We start from the raw sequence: 24,025 nt of genomic DNA, 5'->3' as shown, positions 1-24,025 counted from the left end.
GGATTGGACATGATTTGGAAAGGCACACCTGTCTATATAAGGTCCCACAGTTGACAGTGCATGTCAGAGCAAAAACCAAGCCATGAGGTCGAAGGAATTGTCCGTAGAGCTCCGAGACAGGATTCTGTCGAGGGACAGATCTGGGGAAGGGTACTGTTACGTTCCCCAGTTTCTGTGTTGTGGTTTGTGTATTTTCATGTATGTATTTCAGGAAATGGGTTCCTGAAATTCCCCAACAAGCAGCTGATTGATTGGATGAACATTGATGATTGGAGAGCTGACCCCGCGCCCTCGTCAGGACGCAGCTGTCTCCAATTACTAACTCCTTCTGAAGCTATATAAGCCCCAGTTGCTCGGGGGGGGGGGGGGGGAACCAGAATGGCTGAGAGTTATAGCATGTTGGTTGTTGCTAAAACATTTGGTATGTACTGTGTAGTTGTTGCTGTGAGAACCAATTGTAATGTTTTGTTAGTTTGTTGCTCAGAGAGATTCTTTAATGTCCTGAGTTTTTTTTTTTTTTTCTCAGGTTTTGTTGTGAACCAGTTTGTGCAATTTTGTTTCATTTGTTCCCAAGGGGGGAAGGGGAAGGCACCTAGGGAGTGCTTAGGCAAGAGGCCCGCGGGCATACATTACCCGTAGAAGTTGACTGTCTATGCACACTAGGAAAGACCTGGGCGAACCATCCCTTGTATGTTGGTTAGTGCACCAGGTGGTGCTAGTTAAGTAAGTAGTGGATAGGCAGGTAAGGTAGGAGAGGGGGCTTAGATTTTTACTTTCTTTGCTTTGGTTCCGTCCAGCCCCTTTTCCCCAAACTTACCGTGCGAAGGAATAAATTCCCTGTTAACGGTATTCTGCCTTTTGTCATCCTTACTCACACCTACAGTCTCATACCTCTTTCACGGCACGGAGAGTTGAGTTGTAGCAGGGTGTTGCGTTCCCTCTTCCGAGAGGAGTGCGTAACAGGTACCAAAAAATGTCTGCAGCATTGAAGGTCCCCAAGAACACAGTGGCCTCCATCATTCTTAAATGGAAGAAGTTTGGAACCACCAAGACTCTTCCTAGAGCTGGCTGCCTGGCCAAACTGCGCAATCGTGGGAGAAGAACCCGATGGTCACTCTGCCAGAGTTCCTCAGTGGAGATGGAGAACCTTCCAGAAGCACAACCATCTCTGCAGCTCTCCACCAATCAGGCCTTTATGGTAGAATTGCCAGACGGAAGGCACTCCTCAGTAAAAGGCACATGACAGCCCGCTTGGAGTTTGCCTAAAGGATTCTCAGACCATGAGAAACAAGATTCTCTGGTCTAATGAAACCAAGATTTAACTCCTTGGCCTGAATGCCAAGCGTCACTTCTGGAAGAAACCTGGCACCATTCATGCTGTGGGGATGTTTTTCAGCGGCATGGACTGGGAGACTAGTCAGGATCGAGGGAAAGATGAACGGAGCAAAGTACAGAGATGCTTGATGAAAACCTGCTCCAGAGCGCTCAGGACCTCAGACTGGGGCGGAGGTTCACTTTCCAACAGGACAACGAACCTAAGCGCACAGCCAAGACAACGCAGGAGTGGCTTCGGGACAAGTCTCTGAATGTCCTTCAGTGGCCCTGCCAGAGCCCGTACTTGAACCCGATGGAAAGTCTATGGAGAGACCTGAAAATAGCTGTGCAGCGACGCTCCCCATCCAACCTGACAGAGCTTGAGAGGATCTGCAGAGAAGAATGGGAGAAACTCCCCAAATACAGGTGTGCCAAGCTTGTAGTGTCACACCCAAGAAGACTCGAGATAGTAATCGCTGTCAAAGGTGCTTCAACAAAGTTCTGAGTAAAAGGTCTGAATACTTTTCAGTTTTTTATTTTTAATACATTTGCAAACATTTCTAAAAACCTGTTTTTGCTTTGTCATTATGGGGTATTGTATGTAGATTTATGAGGAACATTTTTTATTTAATCCATTTTAGAATAAGGCTGTAACGTAACATAATGTGAAAAAAGTCAAGCGGTCTGAATATTTTCAAAATGCACTATATGATAACGTCAGTCTGCTCCCAATCTTAATTTACATTTTAGTCATTTAGCAGACGCTCTTATCCAGAGCGACTTACAGTTAGTGAGTGCATACATTTTCATACTGGCCCTCCGTGGGAAACGAACCCACAACCCTGGCGTTGCAAGTGCCATGCTCTACCAACTGAGCTACAGGGGACTTATCTAGGCCTAAATGTTTTCATATGATATCAGCATCAGACTTTTCGTATTTTATGTACACTGAACAAAAATATAAATGCAACATGTAAAGTGTTGGTTCCATGTTTCATGAGCTGAAGTAAAAGATCCGAGAAATGTTCCATATGCACAAAAAGCTTATTTATCTCGAATTTTGTGCACACTTGTTTACATCCCTGTTAGTGAGCATTTCTCCTTTGCCAAGATAATCCATCCACCTGAAAGGTGTGGCATATCAAGAAGCTGATTAAACAGCATGATAATTACATAGGTGCACCTTGTGCTGGGGACAATAAAAGGCCACTAAAATGTGCAGTTTTGTCACACAACACAATGCCACAGGTGTCTCAAGTTTTGAGACGGCGTGCAATTGGCATGCTGACTGCAGGAATGTCAGACAGAGCTGTTGCCAGATAATTGAATGTTAATTTCTCTACCATGTTGTTTTAGAGAATTTGGAAGTACGTGCAACCAGCCTCAACTGCAGACCACGTGTATGGCGTCGTGTGGGCCAGCGGTTTGCTGATGTCAAAGTTGTGAACAGAATGCCCCATGGTGGCGGTGGGGTTATGGTATGGGCAGGCATAAGCTTCCGACAACAAACACAATTGAATTTTATCGATGGCAATTTGAATGCACAGAGATACCGTGACGAGATCCTGAGGCCCATTGTCATGTCATTCATCCACCGCCTTCAACTTATGTTTCAGCATGATAATGCACAATTCCTGGAAGCTGAAACTGTCCCAGTTCTTCCATGGCCTGCATACTCACCAGACATATCACCCATTGAGCATGTTTGGGATGCTCTGGATGGTTGTGTACGACCGCGTGTTCCAGTTCACGCCAAAATCCAGCAACTTCGCACAGCCATTGAAGAGTGGGACAACATTCCACAGGCCACAATCAACAGCCTGATCAACTCTATGCGAAAGAGATGCCACACTGCATGAGGCAAATGGTCACACCAGATACTGACTGGTTTTCTGATCCACCCCCATACTTTTTTAAAAAGGTATCTACGACCAAAGATTGGGTGTCTGTATTCCCAGTCATATGAAATCCATAGATTAGGGCCCCTATGAATTTCAATTGACTGATTTCTTTATATAAACTCAGTAAAATCTTTGTTGCGTTTTACTTTTGTTCTGTATATTTGAGTGCTTAGGCCTAGGCTATTCCTTTGTTTTCCTTCTGATCTCAATCGGATGAATATTAGACTGAGGATTGGTGATTTATTTCTGAACAATAGCTTTTGTTAGATTTTGGTTGTTGCTCAATCTGAAACATTAGGAGAGATCTATCTGGATGGCCAATGCTGTGGGATTGTGACGGAGAATACTGAGTGCGGTAGTCATGTAGGATTCGCATCCATCCCAGATTTCCATTCTTAACCGTTTTGGCTGCGTTTAGACACGCAGCCCAATTCTGATATTTTTTCCACTAATTGGTCTTTTGATCAATCACATCAGATCTTTTCACATCAGATAGACCAATTGGTGAAAAAAAGATCAGGTCAGAATTGGGCTACCTGTCTAAACGCAGCCTTTGAGTCTTACACGCTAAGCACACATTGAAAGAGTTTCAGTTCAGAGGCTTTTGGTCACTCGTAAGAGGTTTAGTTCTTGATCAGTGATTCTTCCAAGCGGAGGGTAGGGCGATATATCAAATTAATGTTGTCTTTTTGATCTCGTCTCCTATGCCCCTTCTTTGCTGGGTGCACCTTCCCATTTACACCAGAGATGTGTATATAATTATGAGATGCTCATGTCTCCACCCTAACAATGGGAGTCATTGTCCGGAAGGCGGGAAAAGGCAGGCGACAAGTTTAGGTCCAAAATAAGCAAATAGAAATGCATTGGGCTTTTTTTGGCAAGCGTGAAACCCCTCGCTTCGCCTCTTCCTCTCTGTTTACACACACCAAGCCCCTCCCCCTGCCACTCTCAAAACAAAGATGAGAGATCACTTCTTTGTCTCTGACAAGTGGTTTGCATTTGAGGTTTGGTCCAACAGAATCGCTGCATTCGGAAAGTATTCAGACCCCTTGACATTTTCCACATTTTGTTACGTGACAGCCTTATTCTAAAATTGATTAAATCATTTTCTCCCCTCATCAATCTACACACAATACCCCATAATGACAAAGCAAAAACAGGTTTTTATAAATTTTAGCAAATTTATAAAATAAAATAAACGGATGTAACATTTACATAAGAATTCAGACCCTTTACGCAGTACTTTGTTGAAGCACCTTTGGCAGCGATTACAGCCTCGAGTCTTCTTAGGTATGACGGTACAAGCTTGGCACACCTGTATTTGTGGAGTTTCTCCCATACTTCTCTGCAGATCCTCTCAAGCTCTGTCAGGTTGGATGGGGAGTGTCGCTGTACAGCTATTTTCAGGTCTCCAGAGATGTTAGATCGGGTTCAAGTCCGGGCTCTGGCAGGGCCACTCAAGGACATTCAGAGACTTGTCCCGAAGCCACTCCTGCGTTGTCTTGGCTGTTTGCTTAGGGTCATTGTCCTGTTGGAAGGTGAACCTTCGCCTCAGTCTGAGGTCCTGAGCGCTCTGGAGCAGGTTTTCATCAAGGATCTCTCTACTTTGCTTCCTTCATCTTTCCCTCAATCCTGACCAGTCTCCCAGTCCCTGCACCTGAAAAACATACCCATACCATAATGCTGCCACCACCATGCTTCACTGCAGGGATCGTTTTAGGTTTCTTCCAGACGTGACTCTTGGTATTCAGGCCAAAGAGTTCAATCTTGGTTTCATCAGACCAGAGAATCTTGTTTCTCATGGGCTGAGTCTTTTAGGTGCCTTTTGGCAAACTCCAAGCGGGCTGTCATGTGCCTTTTACTGAGGAGTGGCTTCCGTCTGGCCACTCTACCATAAAGGCCTGATTGGTGGAGTAGTGCAGAGATATTTGTCTTTCTGGAAGCTTCTCCCATCTCCACAGAGGAACTCTGGAGCTCTGTCAGAGTGACCATCGGGTTCTTGGTCACCTCCCTGACCAAGGCCCTTCTCTCCCGATTGCTCAGTTTGGCCAGGCCGCCAGCTCTAGGAAGAGTCCTGGTGGTTCCAAACTTCTTCCATTGAAGAATGATGGAGGCCACTGTGTTCTTGGGAAGCTTCACAGATCTGTGCCTCGACACATTCCTGTCTTGGAGCTCTACGGACAATTCCTTCAACCTCATGGCATGGTTTTTCCTCTGACATGCACTGTCAACCATGGGACCTTATATAGACAGGTGTGTGTGCCTTTCCAAATCATGTCCAATCAATTGAATTTACCACAAGTGGACTCCAAGTTGTAGCAACATCTCAAGGATGATCAATGGAAACAGGATGCACCTGAGCTCAGTTTCGAATCTCATAGCAAAAGTATGAATAATTTAAAATTCCTTATATTAAGCAAACCAGACAGCACAATTTTCTTTAGGAATGTAGTGGAGTAAAAGTAGTCAAAATTATAAACAGTAAAGTACAGATAACCAAAAAAACTAAAGTACTTTACACCACTGCACAATCCATGTCTGTCTTGAGACTTAAAAATCCTTCTTTAACCTGTCTCCTCCCCTTCATCTACACTGATTTTAATTGGATTTAACAAGTGACATCAATAACTGATCATAGCTTTCACCTGGAGGAGACCGGTCGCCCTCCATTTGGCAAATCTGACCATAGCTCTATCCTCATGATTCCTGCTTACAAGCAAAAACTAAAGCAGGAAGCACCAGTGACTCTGTCAATAAAGACGAGGTCAGATGACGCAGATGCTAAGCTACAGGACTGTTTTGCTAGCACATACTGGAATATGTTCCGGGTTTCTTCCGATGGCATTGAGGAGTACACCACATCAGTCACTGGCTTCATCAATAAGTGCATCGAGGACGTCGTCCCCACAGTTACCGTACATACAGTGGGGAAAAAAAGTATTTAGTCAGCCACCAATTGTGCAAGTTCTCTCACTTAAAAAGATGAGAGAGGCCTGTAATTTTCATCATAGGTACACGTCAACAGACAAAATGAGAGAAAAAAAATCCAGAAAATCACATTTGTAGGATTTTTAATGAATTTATTTGCAAATGATGGTGGAAAATAAGTATTTGGTCAATAACAAAAGTTTCTCAGTACTTTGTTATATACCCTTTGTTGGCAATGACACAGGTCAAACGTTTTCTGTAAGTCTTCACAAGGTTTTCACACACTGTTGCTTGTATTTTGGCCCATTCCTCCATGCAGATCTCCTCTAGAGCAGTGATGTTTTGGGGCTGTCGCTGGGCAACACAGACTTTCAACTCCCTCCAAAGATTTTCTATGGGGTTGAGATCTGGAGACTGGCTAGGCCACTCCAGGACCTTGAAATGCTTCTTACGAAGCCACTCCTTCGTTGCCCGGGCGGTGTGTTTGGGATCATTGTCATGCTGAAAGACCCAGCCACGTTTCATCTTCAATGCCCTTGCTGATGGAAGGAGGTTTTCACTCAAAATCTCACGATACATGGCCCCATTCATTCTTTCCTTTACACGGATCAGTCGTCCTGGTCCCTTTGCAGAAAAACAGCCCCAAAGCATGATGTTTCCACCCCCATGCTTCACAGTAGGTATGGTGTTCTTTGGATGCAACTCAGCATTCTTTGTCCTCCAAACATGACGAGTTGAGTTTTTACCAAAAAGTTATATTTTGGTTTCATCTGACCATATGACATTCTCCCAATCCTCTTCTGGATCATCCAAATGCACTTCAGACTGGCCTGGACATGTACTGGTTTAAGCAGGGGGACACGTCTCGCACTGCAGGATTTGAGTCCCTGGCGGCGTAGTGTGTTACTGATGGTAGGCTTTGTTACTTTGGTCCCAGCTCTCTGCAGGTCATTCACTAGGTCCCCCCGTGTGGTTCTGGGATTTTTGCTCACCGTTCTTGTGATCATTTTGACCCCACGGGGTGAGATCTTGCGTGGAGCCCCAGATTGAGGGAGATTATCAGTGGTCTTGTATGTCTTCCATTTCCTAATAATTGCTCCCACAGTTGATTTCTTCAAACCAAGCTGCTTACCTATTGCAGATTCAGTCTTCCCAGCCTGGTGCAAGTCTACAATTTTGTTTCTGGTGTCCTTTGACAGCTCTTTGGTCTTGGCCATAGTGGAGTTTGGAGTGTGACTGTTTGAGGTTGTGGACAGGTGTCTTTTATACTGATAACAAGTTCAAACAGGTGCCATTAATACAGGTAACGAGTGGAGGACAGAGGAGCCTCTTAAAGAAGAAGTTACAGGTCTGTGAGAGCCAGAAATCTTGCTTGTTTGTAGGTGACCAAATACTTATTTTCCACCATAATGTGATTTTCTGGAAAAAAAAGTCTCAATTTGTCTGTCATAGTTGACATGTACCTATGATGAAAATTACAGGCCTCTCATCTTTTTAAGCGGGAGAACTTGCACAATTGGTGGCTGACTAAATACTTTTTTCCCCCACTGTACATGTACATATTACCTCAATTACCTCGACTAACCTGCACATTGACTCTGTACCGGTACCCCCTGTATATAGCCTCACTACTGTTTTCTATTTTTTACTTAACACTTATTTTTCTTAACTGCATTGTTGGTTAAGGGCTTGTAAGTAAGCATTTCACTGTAAGGTTGTATTCGGCGCATTTGACAAATAAAATTTGATTTGATTCACCTGGTCAGTCTGTCATGGAAAGAGCAGGTGTTCTTAATGTTTTGTACACTCTAAGGTAGGCCACTTGACTATTTATAGTTTTTCTTGCTGGCATGCCGGTTATGCAGCGTGCAGGATGATCGTTATACTGTCTGAATGAGCCCGTTTAGATAACGCTAGGGCTGTTATGGGATTTTGGGTAATGATTGAATTGTCATGCAAATGCCCACGGTTGTCTTTTATGTTATTTTAATTAAATGTTTTACTTGTAATGCATCTTTGAAAAATGGATATGACATACAGTAACTAATGAACACAACCAGCTTTGGTGATGACAGTGTTGAAAAATGAATATTTTTGACCATAGTACCGTTCTGCACATAAAATGATGACCAACATTACCCACTGTAGTCATATAGCTAGACTTGAACCACAACTGAACAAAATGTGGGACTAAAATGTGCACCTGTATTTTTCCTTTTACAATAGTAGTGGTATTTCCACTACTAGCTTAAGACAAAATTGGATCCATGCGGTACTTGCAGTCAGAGGTCTTCTAGGTCTCTTCCTCTCAAGAGTCAGGCCCATGGTGTCAATGTCATGCTGTTTTAACTGGAGACGCTGCTGCCTGCTCTCTGACTTTACTACAGCCCTTGAAACATGCTAGTTGGCAGCCTCACTGCTGAATGGAGACATTATTTCCATCTGTTGAGGATTGTTATCTTTCCCACTGTCTTACCACTCTATGCCGTTGCTAGCAATATCGTTGTAGGAAATGTATCTACTTTTATTTTAACCTCTATGACAAACATTTGATTCCACTGCCTGGCTAGCTATGGCTGGATGTTACACTAGACAAGACCAGGCCAGAATGCTGGAAAAGTAGGATTTGCTAAGATGTCTACTGGTGCCAACAAGTACTGAATTGGCAGCTAGGTCATATTATGTTTCACTAATGGTCATACTGACAACCTGGCCAATCCATGCCAAGCTCTCAGCTGATCTGATGGGAAATGATGCACCCAGACTCAGGAGCAGCCCAGCCAGAGATGGTGCAGGCCTAACAGGTTTCTCTGTACCGTTCCTCCTTATCATGTCCGCGCTATAACACTTATCGCTTACTTCTGCACACTGTCTCTACAACACCTATACAACAGTATGGAAAATGTATGCACTCACTAACTGTAAGTCGCTCTGGATAAGAGCGTCTGCTAAATGACAAAAAAAAAAAAGAAGAAACACCTAACTGCAAAAATGGAACACAATCAAGCAAGTGTCGGAAAATACAAAGGATTGTTCCCTTCCAATCTGATAGGTCCCAGAGAATCATTAAGAATTTAAACCTGCTTGTCTTCACTACTGCAATGTTATCTCGTGCACGTGCATTATTTCTAATTCGGTGTATGTTTCTTTTTTTTGTGTACCAAAAACGTGATCCAGGCTCACCTGACAAAGATGGTCACTGAGACCCCCAAACAAGCTAGTTGCGGTTCGATTTGATAACGCATAATGACCTTAAAGAAACGTACCGTGTATATAACACACAAACTGACCTTAAACGGAGAAGTGATCCCATTGATTGAATTGACCCACGTGAAATCTCTCCTATCGTGTTTGTACGTTTTTGTGAGTGAGCCCACCATGCAGTATTTTGATTGTCTGCAGACAACAAAACCCATACACCCTATAACCCGCTCCTCTCTTCTCTCCAGGTTATGCAATGGTCTCAGCGGCCCGTCCAGATCTCCAGGTGGTTCTGTCCCTCTCTCTCGTGCCACGGCCGCTGCTCTCCTCCCTCTGCTCTGCCTCTGAGGTTGCTGAGGCGCCTCCTGTGATTTCCCTCCTGGCCAGTGCTCCCTAAAAGAGGCCAAGATTGCCAAGATCTGCCCCGTAGCGAGCATGACGGCCACCACGCGTGGCTCTCCTGTGGGGGGTAACGACAACCAGGCAGGCCAGGCGCCCGACGCTCAGAGTCAGAGCCAGCCCCCGCTGCCACAGAACCAGGTCAGAAACCTCTCTGTCCCATCCTCTCGTTTCTGTCCTTCACCTCAACATCCTGTTTTTGCTTTGTCCTGTCTTCTAGTCCTCTTTCCCTTTTCTCCCCCACTTTTCTACCTCTACTCTGCCCCATTTTCTCCTTCCTCTCACTTCTCCATGTCTCAACATCCTCTTCTCTCTCTGGCTTTTCATTCTTCCTTCTGCTGTTCATTCCCCTGTTGCCCCATCCTCTCCTCCTCCTCTTTGTTCTAAAGCACATAGTATGACACGAACTCCCTCCTCGTGCCTTGTAAAAAAAAGCTGTCCTGATTCATTTAACGTTAACTATAAATCCAACCTGTTTTGGCCTCTGAAACCATAACACAGGATAAGTTGTTTGTTTGATAGATGCTGTGTTGATGTATTGTTTAGACTTCAGTGTTGTTCTGTTACAAATACTGCACCAGTGGCCCACATTGTCACAGCAGCACAGAGAATCATCTAATTGAATTAAACTGCAGAGGGAGTAGCGGGGGGGTGTGTGACAGAGAGAATGTGTGTGTCTGCGGGAAACACTGCATCACAGTTTTTCATTCAACAGTCAGTGCTCACACCTAAGCACACAGAGGGAGAGAGAAAGAAGGCAGGCAGACTGGGAAGGAGGAGGAAGGAATCAATGAACACAAGCCCCAGAGTAATAGATAAAGACAAAGAAAGAGTGTGTGTGTGTGGGTTAGAGATGAGTAGCGCCCAGACGTGAGAGGCAAGCTGGCTATGTAGGTCAACCAAGCAGAAGGAGCCTTCTCCACACACCCCCACATTTCCCAAGTTCTGCAGCTTCGCTACTCGCATCAGACACACACACACTTGCTGCAACCACTGCTGCTCATACATACTAACAGTTGTTAACATATGTCAGTTAGACACACACACAGTTATTGAAGACATGATGGGAATAAAGAACAATCCATCTGTGGATTTTCACAGCCTTACAATTCAGAGACATGCTGCAAATCTCCCAATGTCATCAATGCATGATTTGAGTGAAAGTCTGAGTGACGGGTACAGATCCCAAGTTAGGATCAAATGATGTGCACTTGTGTTGGAGAGTGAATGTTGTTGGGAACTGGGAATAGACTGGTTCTGTCCAGATGACTATCGCAAGGCTCTCTAGCTCTCCTGTTATATATTATGAGTCAGTGTTTCCCCTAGTTTTTTTCCAGGCGGGGTATTGCGAAATTGGGATTTGGGGAATATATTCTGTTTTGATGGTGTGTGTGTGTGTGTGTGTGTGTGTTTCAGACGTCATCCCCTAACTCCACCAATGAGAACTCTCCAGTGAGCCCCCCGGATGAGCAGGGTCAGGGGGATGCCCCCCCCCAGCTGGAGGAGGAGGAGCCTGCCTTCCCTCACACAGACCTGGCCAAGCTGGACGACATGATCAACAGGTACAAACACACTCTTACACACACGGCCAAGCTGAACGACAGGTGTATGTGTGACACTGATTTATGCGCGTTTGAGTGTGTGTGTGTTGATGTAAGGAGGTGTGTGGGTGTGGTTGTGAGAAGGAATGTGTGTATCTCTGTATTAATGTGGATGTTTTGTTTCCAGACCCCGCTGGGTGGTTCCAGTTCTTCCAAAGGGAGAGTTAGAGGTTCTTCTAGAAGCTGCTATAGAGCTTAGTAAAAAAGGTAAGAATGTTGACTCATTCTATTCCTCAAATCACTCCTCAATACTTTGAACTATGGCAAGCAAGATGGTATAGAAAGCTTGGCTATGTACACATCTGAAATATTATGACTGCACTGTATTTCACCCAAAGTGTATGGAGTTTAGACTTGCTTGGTAGCTGACTCTCTTACTTTCGCTTTGTCAATGACTCATGAAATATAATCTGCATAGTTAATCTTTAGATTGATAATTGACCTGCAGCCCTTCCAATAAAACATATGTGGTACAGTGGCGGTCGGTGATGTTTAAGATGAGGGAGGACGATATTGTTTTTATGAGCATGGACTTATTTCTATTACAGCATATTGGATGACTGTAATTCATATTCCATTCACCCAGCTCAATGTAAAATTGATAGGTTTAGGCTACTACATGATACTCAAATTTTCCCTATACCCATTATAGGGCTGGGCGATATGGACAGAATCTCATATCACAATAAATTATAAGTGATTTCAATGGAACCTTCTCCATTTTATATTGTTGAATCCAACTTTTATTATAATTTCAAAACTGTGCCACACAGCATGATATGGGCAGGAAAATCTAGGCCTAGTTAACAGTTAGAATCATGGAAATATAATGTATTTTCTAATTCTATAATTCTATAGCCAACTAACTAGCGATTAGCATTAGCAAATTATTTTAGCAACACCTTGCTAAGAAAAGAAAAACTAGCAAACCGTAGTTGGCAGACAGTAAGATGCACAAACTAATAGTGTAATTATAGAATACTTGTGGAAAGCAGCATGTCACCAACATTGTTGCATCCATCTGACCATGTAGAGGGAATGGCAAGAAAGGGCTTGTGACTCTGTGGTCGAACAACTGCTCTCTCCTTGAGTGATGGGGCAGGGCTTGGTGTGTTTGGTGGCATGCAGCAGGAGGAGAGTGAGAGAGAAGACTCAAGTAGTAAATGGAGTAAACTATCAAAACTGACATTTATACGCGCCAGAGTTGAGTATCACATTTAACAAACCAAACATTGAATTAAAAACTCAAACCGGTCCGTGCATCAACACCGGTATATAGTAAAATACAGTATACCGCACAGCTCTAACCCATAATGAGGTTGCTACAACCTAGCCTATGAATGAAAGTTTACAACGTAGGTGCACAGGCCGAGAGAGAAATGAGAGTAATCAAGGTGACAGACAGTGACACATTCAGTACCGCCTTGCACACTCTTGCCTGCATCTTGTTGATCTAGGGCAAGGGGGGGGGGGGGCAAAGTACGGCATTAAAAAAATATATTAAATATTATTATATTTGAGTTACGATTTTTGGCCTAAAATGACTCATTCCATGATATACAAACAACCTCCAATAGAAAGCGCTGTAGCCTGGCAGCGCGCTCTGTATTTGGGCCTACAGTCAGATTCAGAATGCGCTCAGTCATCATAGCCACTTCATTGCTTGACGACTTTTGACGTGAAAAATGAATGCTACGAAAATGAGAAAAGTGGACTCTGAATGTAATGGGTTTAAAGAAGAATGGACAGCAAAATACTTTTACTAATATTGGACATAAGGTGGTATGTCTGATATGCCAAGAAAGTGTTGCCGTTTTTAAGGAATATGATCTCAATCGTCATTTTTCAAGCAAGCATGCTAAAAGTGTGTTAAAGCTGGAAAATGTTGTCAAACTTTATACGGTCAAAGGGGCTTAGCCATCGTCGGTTCATTCAGCTGCTCAATAACACAGAGGCAGAGCACCAGGACTAGTTGTACCATTCAAATGTGCGTTGGCTAAGCCTGGGAAAAGTATTTCGCCGTGTGTGGGAACTGAGAGGTGAGATGGGTATGTTCCTTGATACGGTTGGTAAAGCGGAAGACTTCTCAGAGTTGAAAGACACAGACTGGCTGGGCGACTTTGCTTTGGGTGTGGACATATTGGGGCATCTGAACGATCGAAATGTGAAACTGCAGGGAAATTGTGTTTTTGTGCATGAACTGTATTCCAACGTGAAAGCATTGAAGGCCGAACTTATGTTGTTCTCCAGACAAATGAGCAGCCGGTCTCTCGCTCATTTTCCGACACTGGCTGCACTGAACGCGCCCACATCGCAGTGCCGCACTGAGACATACAGTAGCACTTTGATCGACCTGCATGCTGAGTTTTCCCGCCGCTTCTCAGACTTCACCAAGACTGAGCTGGAGCTTGTATCATGCCCCCTGTCTTTCGACAGTGAGAAAGCACCACCAGACATATAATTGGAGCTCATCGACATCCAATGTGACAGTGCTTTGAAGGAGAAGTACAAAACAGCAACAATAGACCAGTTCTATGGCTCACTGAATGAAACAAAGTTTCCAAACATTAAAAAGCACGCCCAAAGGATGCTTGTTTTATTCGGGTCCACATACAGTGTGGTATTTGATACACTGCCGATTTTGCAGGTTTTCCTACTTACAAAGCATGTAGAGGTCTGTAATTTTTATCATAGGTACACTTCAACTGTGAGAGACGGAATCTAAAACAAAAATCCAGAAAATCACATTGTATGATTTTTAAGTAATTAATTTGCATTTTATTGCATGACATAAGTATTTGATCACCTACCAACCAGTAAGAATTCCGTCTCTCACAGACCTGTTAGTTTTTCTTTAAGAAGCCCTCCTGTTCTCCACTCATTACCTGTATTAACTGCACCTGTTTGAACTCGTTACCTGTATAAAAGACACCTGTCCACACACTCAATCAAACAGACTCCAACCTCTCCACAATGGCCAAGACCAGAGAGCTGTGTAAGGACATCAGGGATACAATTGTAGATCTGCACAAGGCTGGGATGGGCTACAGGACAATAGGCAAGCAGCTTGGTGAGAAGGCAACAACTGTTGGCGCAATTATTAGAAAATGGAAGAAGTTCAAGATGACGGTCAATCACCCTCGGTCTGGGGCTCCATGCAAGATCTCACCTCGTGGGGCATCAATGATCATGAGGAAGGTGAGGGATCAGCCCAGAACTACACGGCAGGACCTGGTCAATGACCTGAAGAGAGCTGGGACCACAGTCTCAAAGAAAACCATTAGTAACACACTACGCCGTCATGGATTAAAATCCTGCAGCGCACGCAAGGTCCCCCTGTTCAAGCCAGCGCATGTCCAGGCCCGTCTGAAGTTTGCCAATGACCATCTGGATGATCCAGAGGAGGAATGGGAGAAGGTCATGTGGTCTGATGAGACAAAAATAGAGCTTTTTGGTCTAAACTCCACTCGCCGTGTTTGGAGGAAGAAGGACAACCCCAAGAACACCATCCCAACCGTGAAGCATGGAGGTGGAAACATCATTCTTTGGGGATGCTTTTCTGCAGAGGGGACAGGACGACTGCACCGTATTGAGGGGAGGATGGATGGGGCCATGTATCGCTAGATCTTGGCCAACAACCTCCTTCCCTCAGTAAGCGCATTGAAGATGGGTTGTGGCTGGGTTTTACAGCATGACAACATCCTGAAACACACAGCCAGGGCAACTAAGGAGTGGCTCCATAAGAAGCATCTCAAGGTCCTGGAGTGGCCTAGCCAGTCTCCAGACCTGAACCCAATATAAAATCTTTGGAGGTAGCTGAAAGTCCGTATTGCCCAGCGACAGCCCCGAAACCTGAAGGATCTGGAGAAGGTCTGTATGGAGGAGTGGGCCAAAATCCCTGCTGCAGTGTGTGCAAACCTGGTCAAGACCTACAGGAAACGTATGATCTCTGTAAATCCAAACAAAGGTTTCTGTACCAAATATTAAGTTCTGCTTTTCTGATGTATCAAATACTTATGTCATGCAATCAAATGCAAATTAATTACTTAAAAATCATACAATGTGATTTTTTTTCAGGGAAGTTAGGAACCAATATACACAAGCAGTTAGGAAAGCAAAGGCTAACTTTTTCAAACAGAAATGTGCATCCTGTAGCACTAACTCCAAAAAGTTTTGAGACACTGTAAAGTCCATGGAGAATAAGAGCACTTCCTCCCAGCTGCCCACTGCACTGAGGCTAGGAAACACTATTACCACCGATAAATCTACAATAATCGAGAATTTCAACAAGCATTTCAACCTGTTCAACCTCTCTTTCGTAACGTCTGAGAACCCCAAAGCTGCCGCGGTCATCCCCCTCTTCAAAGGGGGGTGACACTCTAGATCCAAACTGTTACAGACCTATATCCATCCTGCCCTGCCTTTCGAACGTTTTTGAAAGCCAAGTTAACAAACAGATCACCGACCATTTAGAATCCCACCGTACCTTCTCCGCTATGCAATCCGGTTTCCGAGCTGGTCATGGGTGCACCTCAGCCACACTCAAGGTCCTAAACGATATTATAACCGCGATCGATAATAGACAGTACTGTGCAGCCGTCTTCATCGACCTGGCCAAGCCTTTCGACTCTGTCAACCACCGCATTCTTATTGGCAGACTAAATAGCCTTGGTTTCTCAAATGACTGCCTCGCCTGGTTCACCAACTTCTTCTCAGAGACCTATGGGGGTGCCACAGGGTTCAATTATTGGGCCGACTCTTTTCTCCGTGTATATCAATGATGTCGCTCTTGCTGCTGGTGACTCTCAGATCCACCTCTACGCAGACGACACCATTTTGTATACATCTGGCCCTTCATTGGACACTGTGTTAACAAACCTCCAAACGAGCTTCAATGCCATACAACACTCCTTCAGTAGCCTCCAACTGCTCTTAAACACTAGTAAAACTAAATGCATGCTCTTCAATCGAACGCTGCTGGCACCCGCCCACCCGACTAGAATCACTACTCTCGACGGGTCTGACCTAGAGTATGTGGACAACTACAAATACCTAGGTGTCTGGTTAGACTGTAAACTCTCCTTCCAGACTCACATTAAGAATCTCCAATCCAAAGTTAAATCTAGAATCGGCTTCCTATTTCTCAACAAAGCCTCCTTCACTCATGCTGCCAAAAATGCCCTCGTAAATCTGACTATCCTACCGATCCTTGACTTCGGCGATGTCATTTACAAAATAGCCTCCAACACTCTACTCAGCAAATTGGATGTAGTCTATCACAGTGCCATCCATTTTGTCTCCAAAGCCCCATACACTACCCACCACTTTGACCTGTACGCTCTTGTTGGCTGGTCCTCACTACATGTTCGTCGTCAAAACCCACTGGCTCCAGGCCATCTATAAATCACTGCTAGGCAAATCCCCGCCTTATCTTAGCTCGTTGGTCACCATAGCACCATAGCAGCTCCAGCAGGTATATCTCACTGGTCATCCCCAAAGCCAACACCTCCTTTGGCCGCCATTCCTTCCAGTTCTCTGCTGCCAATGACTGGAACGAATTGCAAAAATCTCTGAAGCTGGAGACTGTTATCTCCCTCACTAACTTTAAGCATCAGTTGTCAGAGCACCTTACCGATCACTGCACCTGTACACAGCCCATCTGAAATTAGCCCACCCAACTACCTCATCCCTATATTGTTATTTATTTTGCTCTTTTGCACCCCAGTATCTCTATTTGCACATAATCTCTTGCACATCTAGCATTCCATTGTTAATACTAATTGTAATTATTTTGCACTATAGCCTATTTATTGCCTTACCTCCATAACTTGCTACATTTGCACACACTGTATATATATTTTCTGTTGTATTTTTGACTTTATGTTTTGTTTTACCCCATATGTAACTCTGTGTTGTTGTTTTTATCGCACTGCTTTGCTTGGCCAGGTCGCAGTTGTAAATGAGAACTTGTTCTCAACTGGCTTACCTGGTTAAATAAAAACTGTAGTGAGAATTATCCAGCAATGCACTTGAATACAGGTAATAACTAATCAGTCAGATTTGGGCTGAGGTGATTGGATAACTGTAAATATGTCTCACAATGGAGATGAGAATTGTTCCTTAATATGCTTTCAAAATTAGACCTTTCCAAATGAAACGGATGCTCTTACCATATGTTTCACTCAAATTTTAGAATAGCTATTTTTTGTACACCTCTGCTGTTACATTTTGCATGTCTCCAGTCATGTAATATATCTATTTTTAATAATAATATAATATGCCATTTAGCAGACCATATTGTGACTAAGTTTGATTGTACTTTACAAGGGTAGAGATGCAGGATCTGTGTGTGTGTTTGACTGTCTGTGATATAAATTATATCAATTTTGTGAAAATGTGTTCACAAAAAACAAGGGTAGAGATGGTACAAGGGTAGAATTGTTCTGCAAACATATTTACACCTACAGTACACTAGTAGTTGAGTGTCAATGTGAAAATGAATAAAGGCTTCACATGTTTTGTCATGCATATAGTATGTGGCCATTCACTTGGTTTCAAAAACTAAATGTGGCCCTTGAGCGAAAAGGTTTGCCCACCCCTGATCTGCATTCGCTAGCTAAGTGAAAGGGGAAAAAAATATATACAGAAATATAGCTAGTTGCTCTCGCTTTCTCTCTTGCTTCTCCATTTTTAAAGAAACTATTTTTTTCGAAACTGTTCAAATATTGTCTCTCTCTCATAGTGAGTCAACTACTCACCACATTTTATGCACCGCAGTGCTAGCTAGCTGTAGCTTATGCTTTCAGTACTATATTAATTCTCTGATCCTTTGATTGGGTGGACAACATGTCAGTTCATGCTGCAAGAGCTCTGATTGGTTGAAGGACGTCCTCCGGAAGTTGTCGTAATTATTGTGTAAGTCTATGGAAGGGGGTGAGAACCATGAACCTCCTACGTTTTGTATTGAAGTCAATGTACCCAGAGGAGGATGGAAACTAGCTGTCTTCCGGCTACACCATGGTGCTACCTTACAGAGTGCTGTTGAGGCTACTGTAGACCTTCATTGCAAAACAGTGTGTTTTAATCAATTATTTGGTGACGTGAATATATTTTAGTATAGTTTTTAACAATTTAAATTTTTATGAAATTCACTGAGGAGGATGGTCCTCCCCTTCCTCCTCTGAGGAGCCTTCACTGATGTGGGAGTACAATATCTCCATGCACCTAATTATTTTCTCTCTGTTTAGGACTTGATGTGAAGTGTGAGGCGTGCCAGAGGTTTTTCAGAGATGGCCTGACCATCTCCTTCACCAAGATTCTTACGGATGAGGCCGTCAGCGGGTGGAAGTTTGAGATCCATGTGAGTCGTCTTTATTGTATTTAATTTAATCAGGATAGTGCTCTCAAGAACAATGGTCACTGTTTTTCAAGAAGTCATGGGTCCTCTTCAATACTTTGAAAACCCTTCCTCCCCAGTCCCTTCCTTAGGTTAATCACTCATTTGTCACGATTGGATTGGTGAAACCTATCCAGTGGAGATCCAGTTTTTTGACCAATCCAATTGTGTTGAATCCAATTGTGTTAATTGTGATTAACTCAAGGAGGGAAGGATGCATTTCTGAAGATGTATTCAAACAGGGCCTTGCTAAGGGGAGTGACGACACCAGAAGCACCCTGCTGTTGAGATCCGATCAATTTATTTTCTGTCCTTCTCTGTTGAAAGCAAAGCAGTTGGTTTATGTTCCTCTGCCTCAGTCTTGTCGATAAACACAGTTTGCTATCTGGTCCCCTGAGCTGGAAAGAAGGTAAAATGAACAGAGAGAATGCCAGGGGTGATCAAGGCTCTTTTTATTGGAGGAGGGGGCTTTGGTTTGGCTGTTTTGTTTAACTCTGTAACATTGACTGAGTACAATATCAAAGGGGAAGGTGGAGCTCATTTCAGATCTGAGAAAAGTCAGGGGTAGGGTGGATATGATATCAAACTAGACAATATACATAGTTTGATGGAACTGGATAGTTTTAAGCAATATGGAGGAAGCTCCCCCTAAGCTCTCAGCTAGGCTATGTGGTCGTCACTTGTTACCACAGCCACAACGTAATAATTATGTCTAAACCCTGCCTATTTCTATAATCTCTCTTCTTAAAATCTGATTTTAAACCTAACCACACTGCTAACCAGGGGTTGGAACAGAAATGATTTCCCAATTGTTTCGTTCTGAACAGGACCACTACTTTTTTTGTTCTGTTCCACTGTTCATACCAGCATTATAAAGTTCTGAACCGGTTCAAACGAAAAAAAGGACCGGTTTATATCGTTCCTTTCTGTTCCTTTTTTAACCAGTGAAATCAACATAGTTTTTGCATTTAGCTCATTAAGTAACTCCATCAATCACTGCGGATAGAGCAGCTTGCTATGGACCGGGCAAGCTAGTTTACATGCTTGATGGACAGTGTAGGGCGCGAGATCTGACTGACATTTTGTTGTGGGAGAGATCGAGATGGACATGACATGGAGGCTTGGCTTGTCTTGAAGCACTGGGCATCATGATATAACGTGCATTATAATGTTTTTAGGATATTAGTAGTAGGCCTATCAATTACATAATACTAGCTACATACAGTTGAAGTTGGAGGTTTATATACACTTAGGTGGGAGTCATTAAAACTAGTTTTTCAACCACTCCACAAATGTCTTGTTAACAAACTATTGTTTTGGCAAGTCGGTTAGGACATCTACTTTGCATGACACAAGTAATTTTTCCAACAATTGTTTAGATAGATTATTTCACTTATAATTCACTGTATCACAATTCCAGTGGGTCAGAAGTTTACATACACTAAGTTGACTGTGCCTTTAAACAGCTTGGAAAATTCCAGAAAAGGATGTCATGGCTTTAGATGCTTCTGATAGGCTAATTGACATCATTTGAGTCAATTGGAGGTGTACCTGTGGATGTATTTCAAGGCCTACCTTCAAATTCAGTGCCTCTTTGTTTGACATCCAAGACTTCAGAAAAAAAATGGTAGACCTCCACAAGTCTGGTTCATCCTTGGGAGCAATTTCCAAATGCCTGAAGGTACCACGTTCATCTGTACAAACAATAGTACGCAAGTATAAACACTATGGGACCAAGCAGCCGTCATACCGCTCAGGAAGGAGATGCGTTCTGTCTCCTAGAGATAAACGTACTTTGGTGCGAAAAGTGCAAATCAATCCCAGAACAACAGCAAAGGACCTTGTGAAGATGCTGGTGGAAACCGGTACAAAAGTACAGTGAGGGGAAAAAAGTATTTGATCCCCTGCTGATTTTGTACGTTTGCCCACTGACAAAGAAATGATCAGTCTGTAATTTTAATGGTATATTTATTTGAACAGTGAGAGACAGAATAACAACAAAAAAATCCAGAAAGATGCATGTCAAAAATGTTATAAATTGATTTGCATTTTAATGAGGGAAATAAGTATTTGACCCCCTCTCAATCAGAAAGATTTCTGGCTCCCAGGTGTCTTTTATACAGGTAACGAGCTGAGATTAGGAGCACACTCTTAAAGGGAGTGCTCCTAATCTCAGCTTGTTACCTGTATAAAAGACACCTGTCCACAGAAGCAATCAATCAATCAGATTCCAAACTCTCCACCATGGCCAAGACCAGAGAGCTCTCCAAGGATGTCAGGGACAAGATTGTAGACCTACACAAGGCTGGAATGGGCTACAAGACCATCGCCAAGCAGCTTGGTGAGAAGGTGACAACAGTTGGTGCGATTATTCGCAAATGAAGAAACACAAAAGAACTGTCAATCTCCCTCGGCCTGGGGCTCCATGCAAGATCTCACCTCGTGGAGTTGCAATGATCATGAGAACGGTGAGGAATCAGCCCAGAACTACACAGGAGGGTCTTGTCAATGATCTCAAGGCAGCTGGGACCATAGTCACCAAGAAAACAATTGGTAACACACTACGCCGTGAAGGACTGAAATCGTGCAGCGCCCTCAAGGTCCCCCTGCTCAAGAAAGCACATATACAGGCCCATCTGAAGTTTGCCAATGAACATCTGAATGATTCAGAGGAGAACTGGGTGAAAGTGTTGTGGTCAGATGAGACCAAAATTGCGCTCTTTGGCATCAACTCAACTCACCGTGTTTGGAGGAGGAGGAATGCTGCCTATGACCCCAAGAACACTATCCCCACCGTCAAACATGGAGGTGGAAACATTATGCTTTGGGGGTGTTTTTCTGCTAAGGGGACAGGACAACTTCACCGTATCAAAAGGACGATGGACGGGGCCATGTACCGTCAAATCTTGGGTGAGAACCTCCTTCCCTCAGCCAGGGCATTGAAAATGGGTCGTGGATGGGTATTCCATCATGACAATGACCCAAATCACACGGCCAAGGCAACAAAGGAGTAGCTCAAGAAGAAGCACATTAAGGTCCTGGAGTGGCCTAGCCAGTCTCCAGACCTTAACCCCAATGAAAATCTGTGGAGGGAGCTGAAGGTTCGAGTTGCCAAACGTCAGCCTCGAAACCTTAATGACCTGGAGAAGATCTGCAAAGAGGAGTGGGACGAAATCCCTCCTGAGATGTGTTCAAACCTGGTGGCCAACTACAAGAAACGTCTGACCTCTGTGATTGCCAACAAGGGTTTTGCCACCAAGTACTAAGTCATGTTTTGCAGAGGGGTCAAATACTTATTTCTCTCATTGCAAATCAATTCATAACATTTTTGACATGCGTTTTTCTGGATGTTTTTGTTGTTATTCTGTCTCTCACTGTTCAAATAAACCTACCATTAAAATTATAGACTGATCATGTCTTTGTCAGTGGGCAAACGTACAAAATCAGCAGGGGATCAAATACTTTTTTCCCTCACTGCATCTATATCCACAGTAAAATGAGTCCTATATCAACATAACCTGAAAGGCCGCTCAGCAAGGAAGAAGCCACTGCTCCAAAACCGCCATAAAAAAGCCAGACTATGGTTTGCAACTGCACATGGGACAAAGATCGTACTTTTTGGAGAAATGTCCTCTGGTCTGATGAAACAAAAATTGAACTGGTTGGCCATAATGACCATCGTTATGTTTGGAGGAAAAAGGGGAAGGCTTGCAAGACGAAGAACACCATCCCAACCGTGAAGCATGGGGGTGGCAGCATCATGCTGTGGGGGTGCTTTGCTGCAGGAGGGACTGGTGCACTTCACAAAATCGATGGCGTCATGAAGAAGGAAAATTATGTGGATAATATTGAAGCAACATCTCAAGACATCCGTCAGGAAGTTAAAGCTTGGTCGCAAATGGGTCTTCCAAATGGACAATGACCCCAAGCATACTTCCAAAGTTGTGGCAAAATGGCTTAAGGACAACAAAGTCAAGGTATTGGAGTGGCCATCACAAAGCCCTGACCTCAATCCTATAGAACATTTGTGGGCAGAACTGAAAAAGCGTGTGCGAGCAAGGAGGCCTACAAACCTAACTCAGTTACACCAGCTCTGTCAGGAGGAATGGGCCACAATTCACCCAACTTATTGTGGGAAGCTTGTGGAAGGCTACCTGAAATAAGTTAAACAATTTGAAGGCAATGCTACCAAATACTAATTGAGTGTATGTCAACTTCTGACCCTCTGGGAATGTATTGAAAGAAATAAAAGCTGAAATAAATCACTCTCTACTATTATTCTGATATTTTACATTCTTAAAATAAAGTGGTGATCCTAACTGACCTAAGACAGGACATTTTTACTATGATTAAATGTCAGGAATTGTGTAAAACTGAGATGAAATGTATTTGGCTAAGGTGTATGTAAACTTCCGACTTCAACTGTAACTAAGGAGGAGCGGCTAATATGGAGGACATCTGAACGTCTGATAGTTGACTCATCACCGAGGCTAGCTCAATGCCCTGGACCAGAGCTAGCTAACAAGGTGGTGTGTGCAGCGACACCAGAATTCAAAACACGTCTTAACGTTTTTTTGTTAAGTATGAAAATGTATGCTCTCACTAACTGTAAGATGCTCTGGATAAGAGCGTCTGCTAAATGACTAAAATGTAAAAATGTAAAATTTTAATAAATCCAATGTGAAACGTGATAACTATAGTATCCTTAACCTAGAAATCATGCTGGCAGGCAGACACTTGAAGGAGAAGTTTCTGAGTGACAGAGTGAGTGCTTTGCAAAGGCACTTTGATGGGTTTTTGTATTTTTGGGGGGGGTGGTGGAAAAAAACCTCAATGGTTATTAACCGGTTCTCATGCTTTTTAAATAATGGTTATCTTCCGGAACACTAGAGATCACTTCTGTTACATTTACATTTACATTTTAGTCATTTAGCAGACGCTCTTATCCAGAGCGACTTACAGTCGGGCAATTCAGATGAAAGAGCGATCATGTTTTGAACTCCCAAATCAAAGTGCACAATATGTTTCCACATGCAATTTGGGCAGTGTCTACTGTATTTCAAATTGTCATCGTAAAAACATGAGTGACAACTAATTTAGTTTTGCTAGATTTAGTTGTTTTTTAAAAAGTTTTTAAAAAGTTACTTTTGTGTCCATGTTACTTTTGACTCCAACACTACACTTTCAATGAGTGGACACAGTTCTATACCAACCCAATTTCTCAAAGTGCATTGGTGCTTGACTAGCCTGATCCCAGGTCTGTTTTTGAGGTCCTGCTGACGTTG

General features: G+C 43.4%; 1 protein-coding gene across 11 annotated transcripts in view; it reads left to right on the top strand.

Annotated features, from left to right (window-relative positions):
• usp9 (ubiquitin specific peptidase 9) overlaps window positions 1-24,025 on the top strand; it is a 110,122-nt gene that overhangs the window by 10,754 nt on the left and 75,343 nt on the right. For all 11 annotated transcript variants that reach the window (XM_084162711.1, XM_084162719.1, XM_084162717.1 and 8 more), the window contains exons 2-5: window positions 9,593-9,884; window positions 11,160-11,305; window positions 11,472-11,551; window positions 18,592-18,704. In XM_084162711.1, coding sequence (XP_084018837.1) covers window positions 9,780-9,884; window positions 11,160-11,305; window positions 11,472-11,551; window positions 18,592-18,704 — 444 coding nt within the window. In that variant the 5' untranslated portion in view covers window positions 9,593-9,779. The remainder of the gene's footprint in view (window positions 1-9,592; window positions 9,885-11,159; window positions 11,306-11,471; window positions 11,552-18,591; window positions 18,705-24,025) is intronic.

The sequence above is a fragment of the Coregonus lavaretus genome (genome assembly GCF_964263955.1).
Source record: "Coregonus lavaretus genome assembly, chromosome: 5".
In the NCBI taxonomy this organism is placed as follows: Eukaryota; Metazoa; Chordata; class Actinopteri; order Salmoniformes; family Salmonidae; genus Coregonus; species Coregonus lavaretus.
This window is presented reverse-complemented; position numbering and strand designations above follow the sequence as displayed.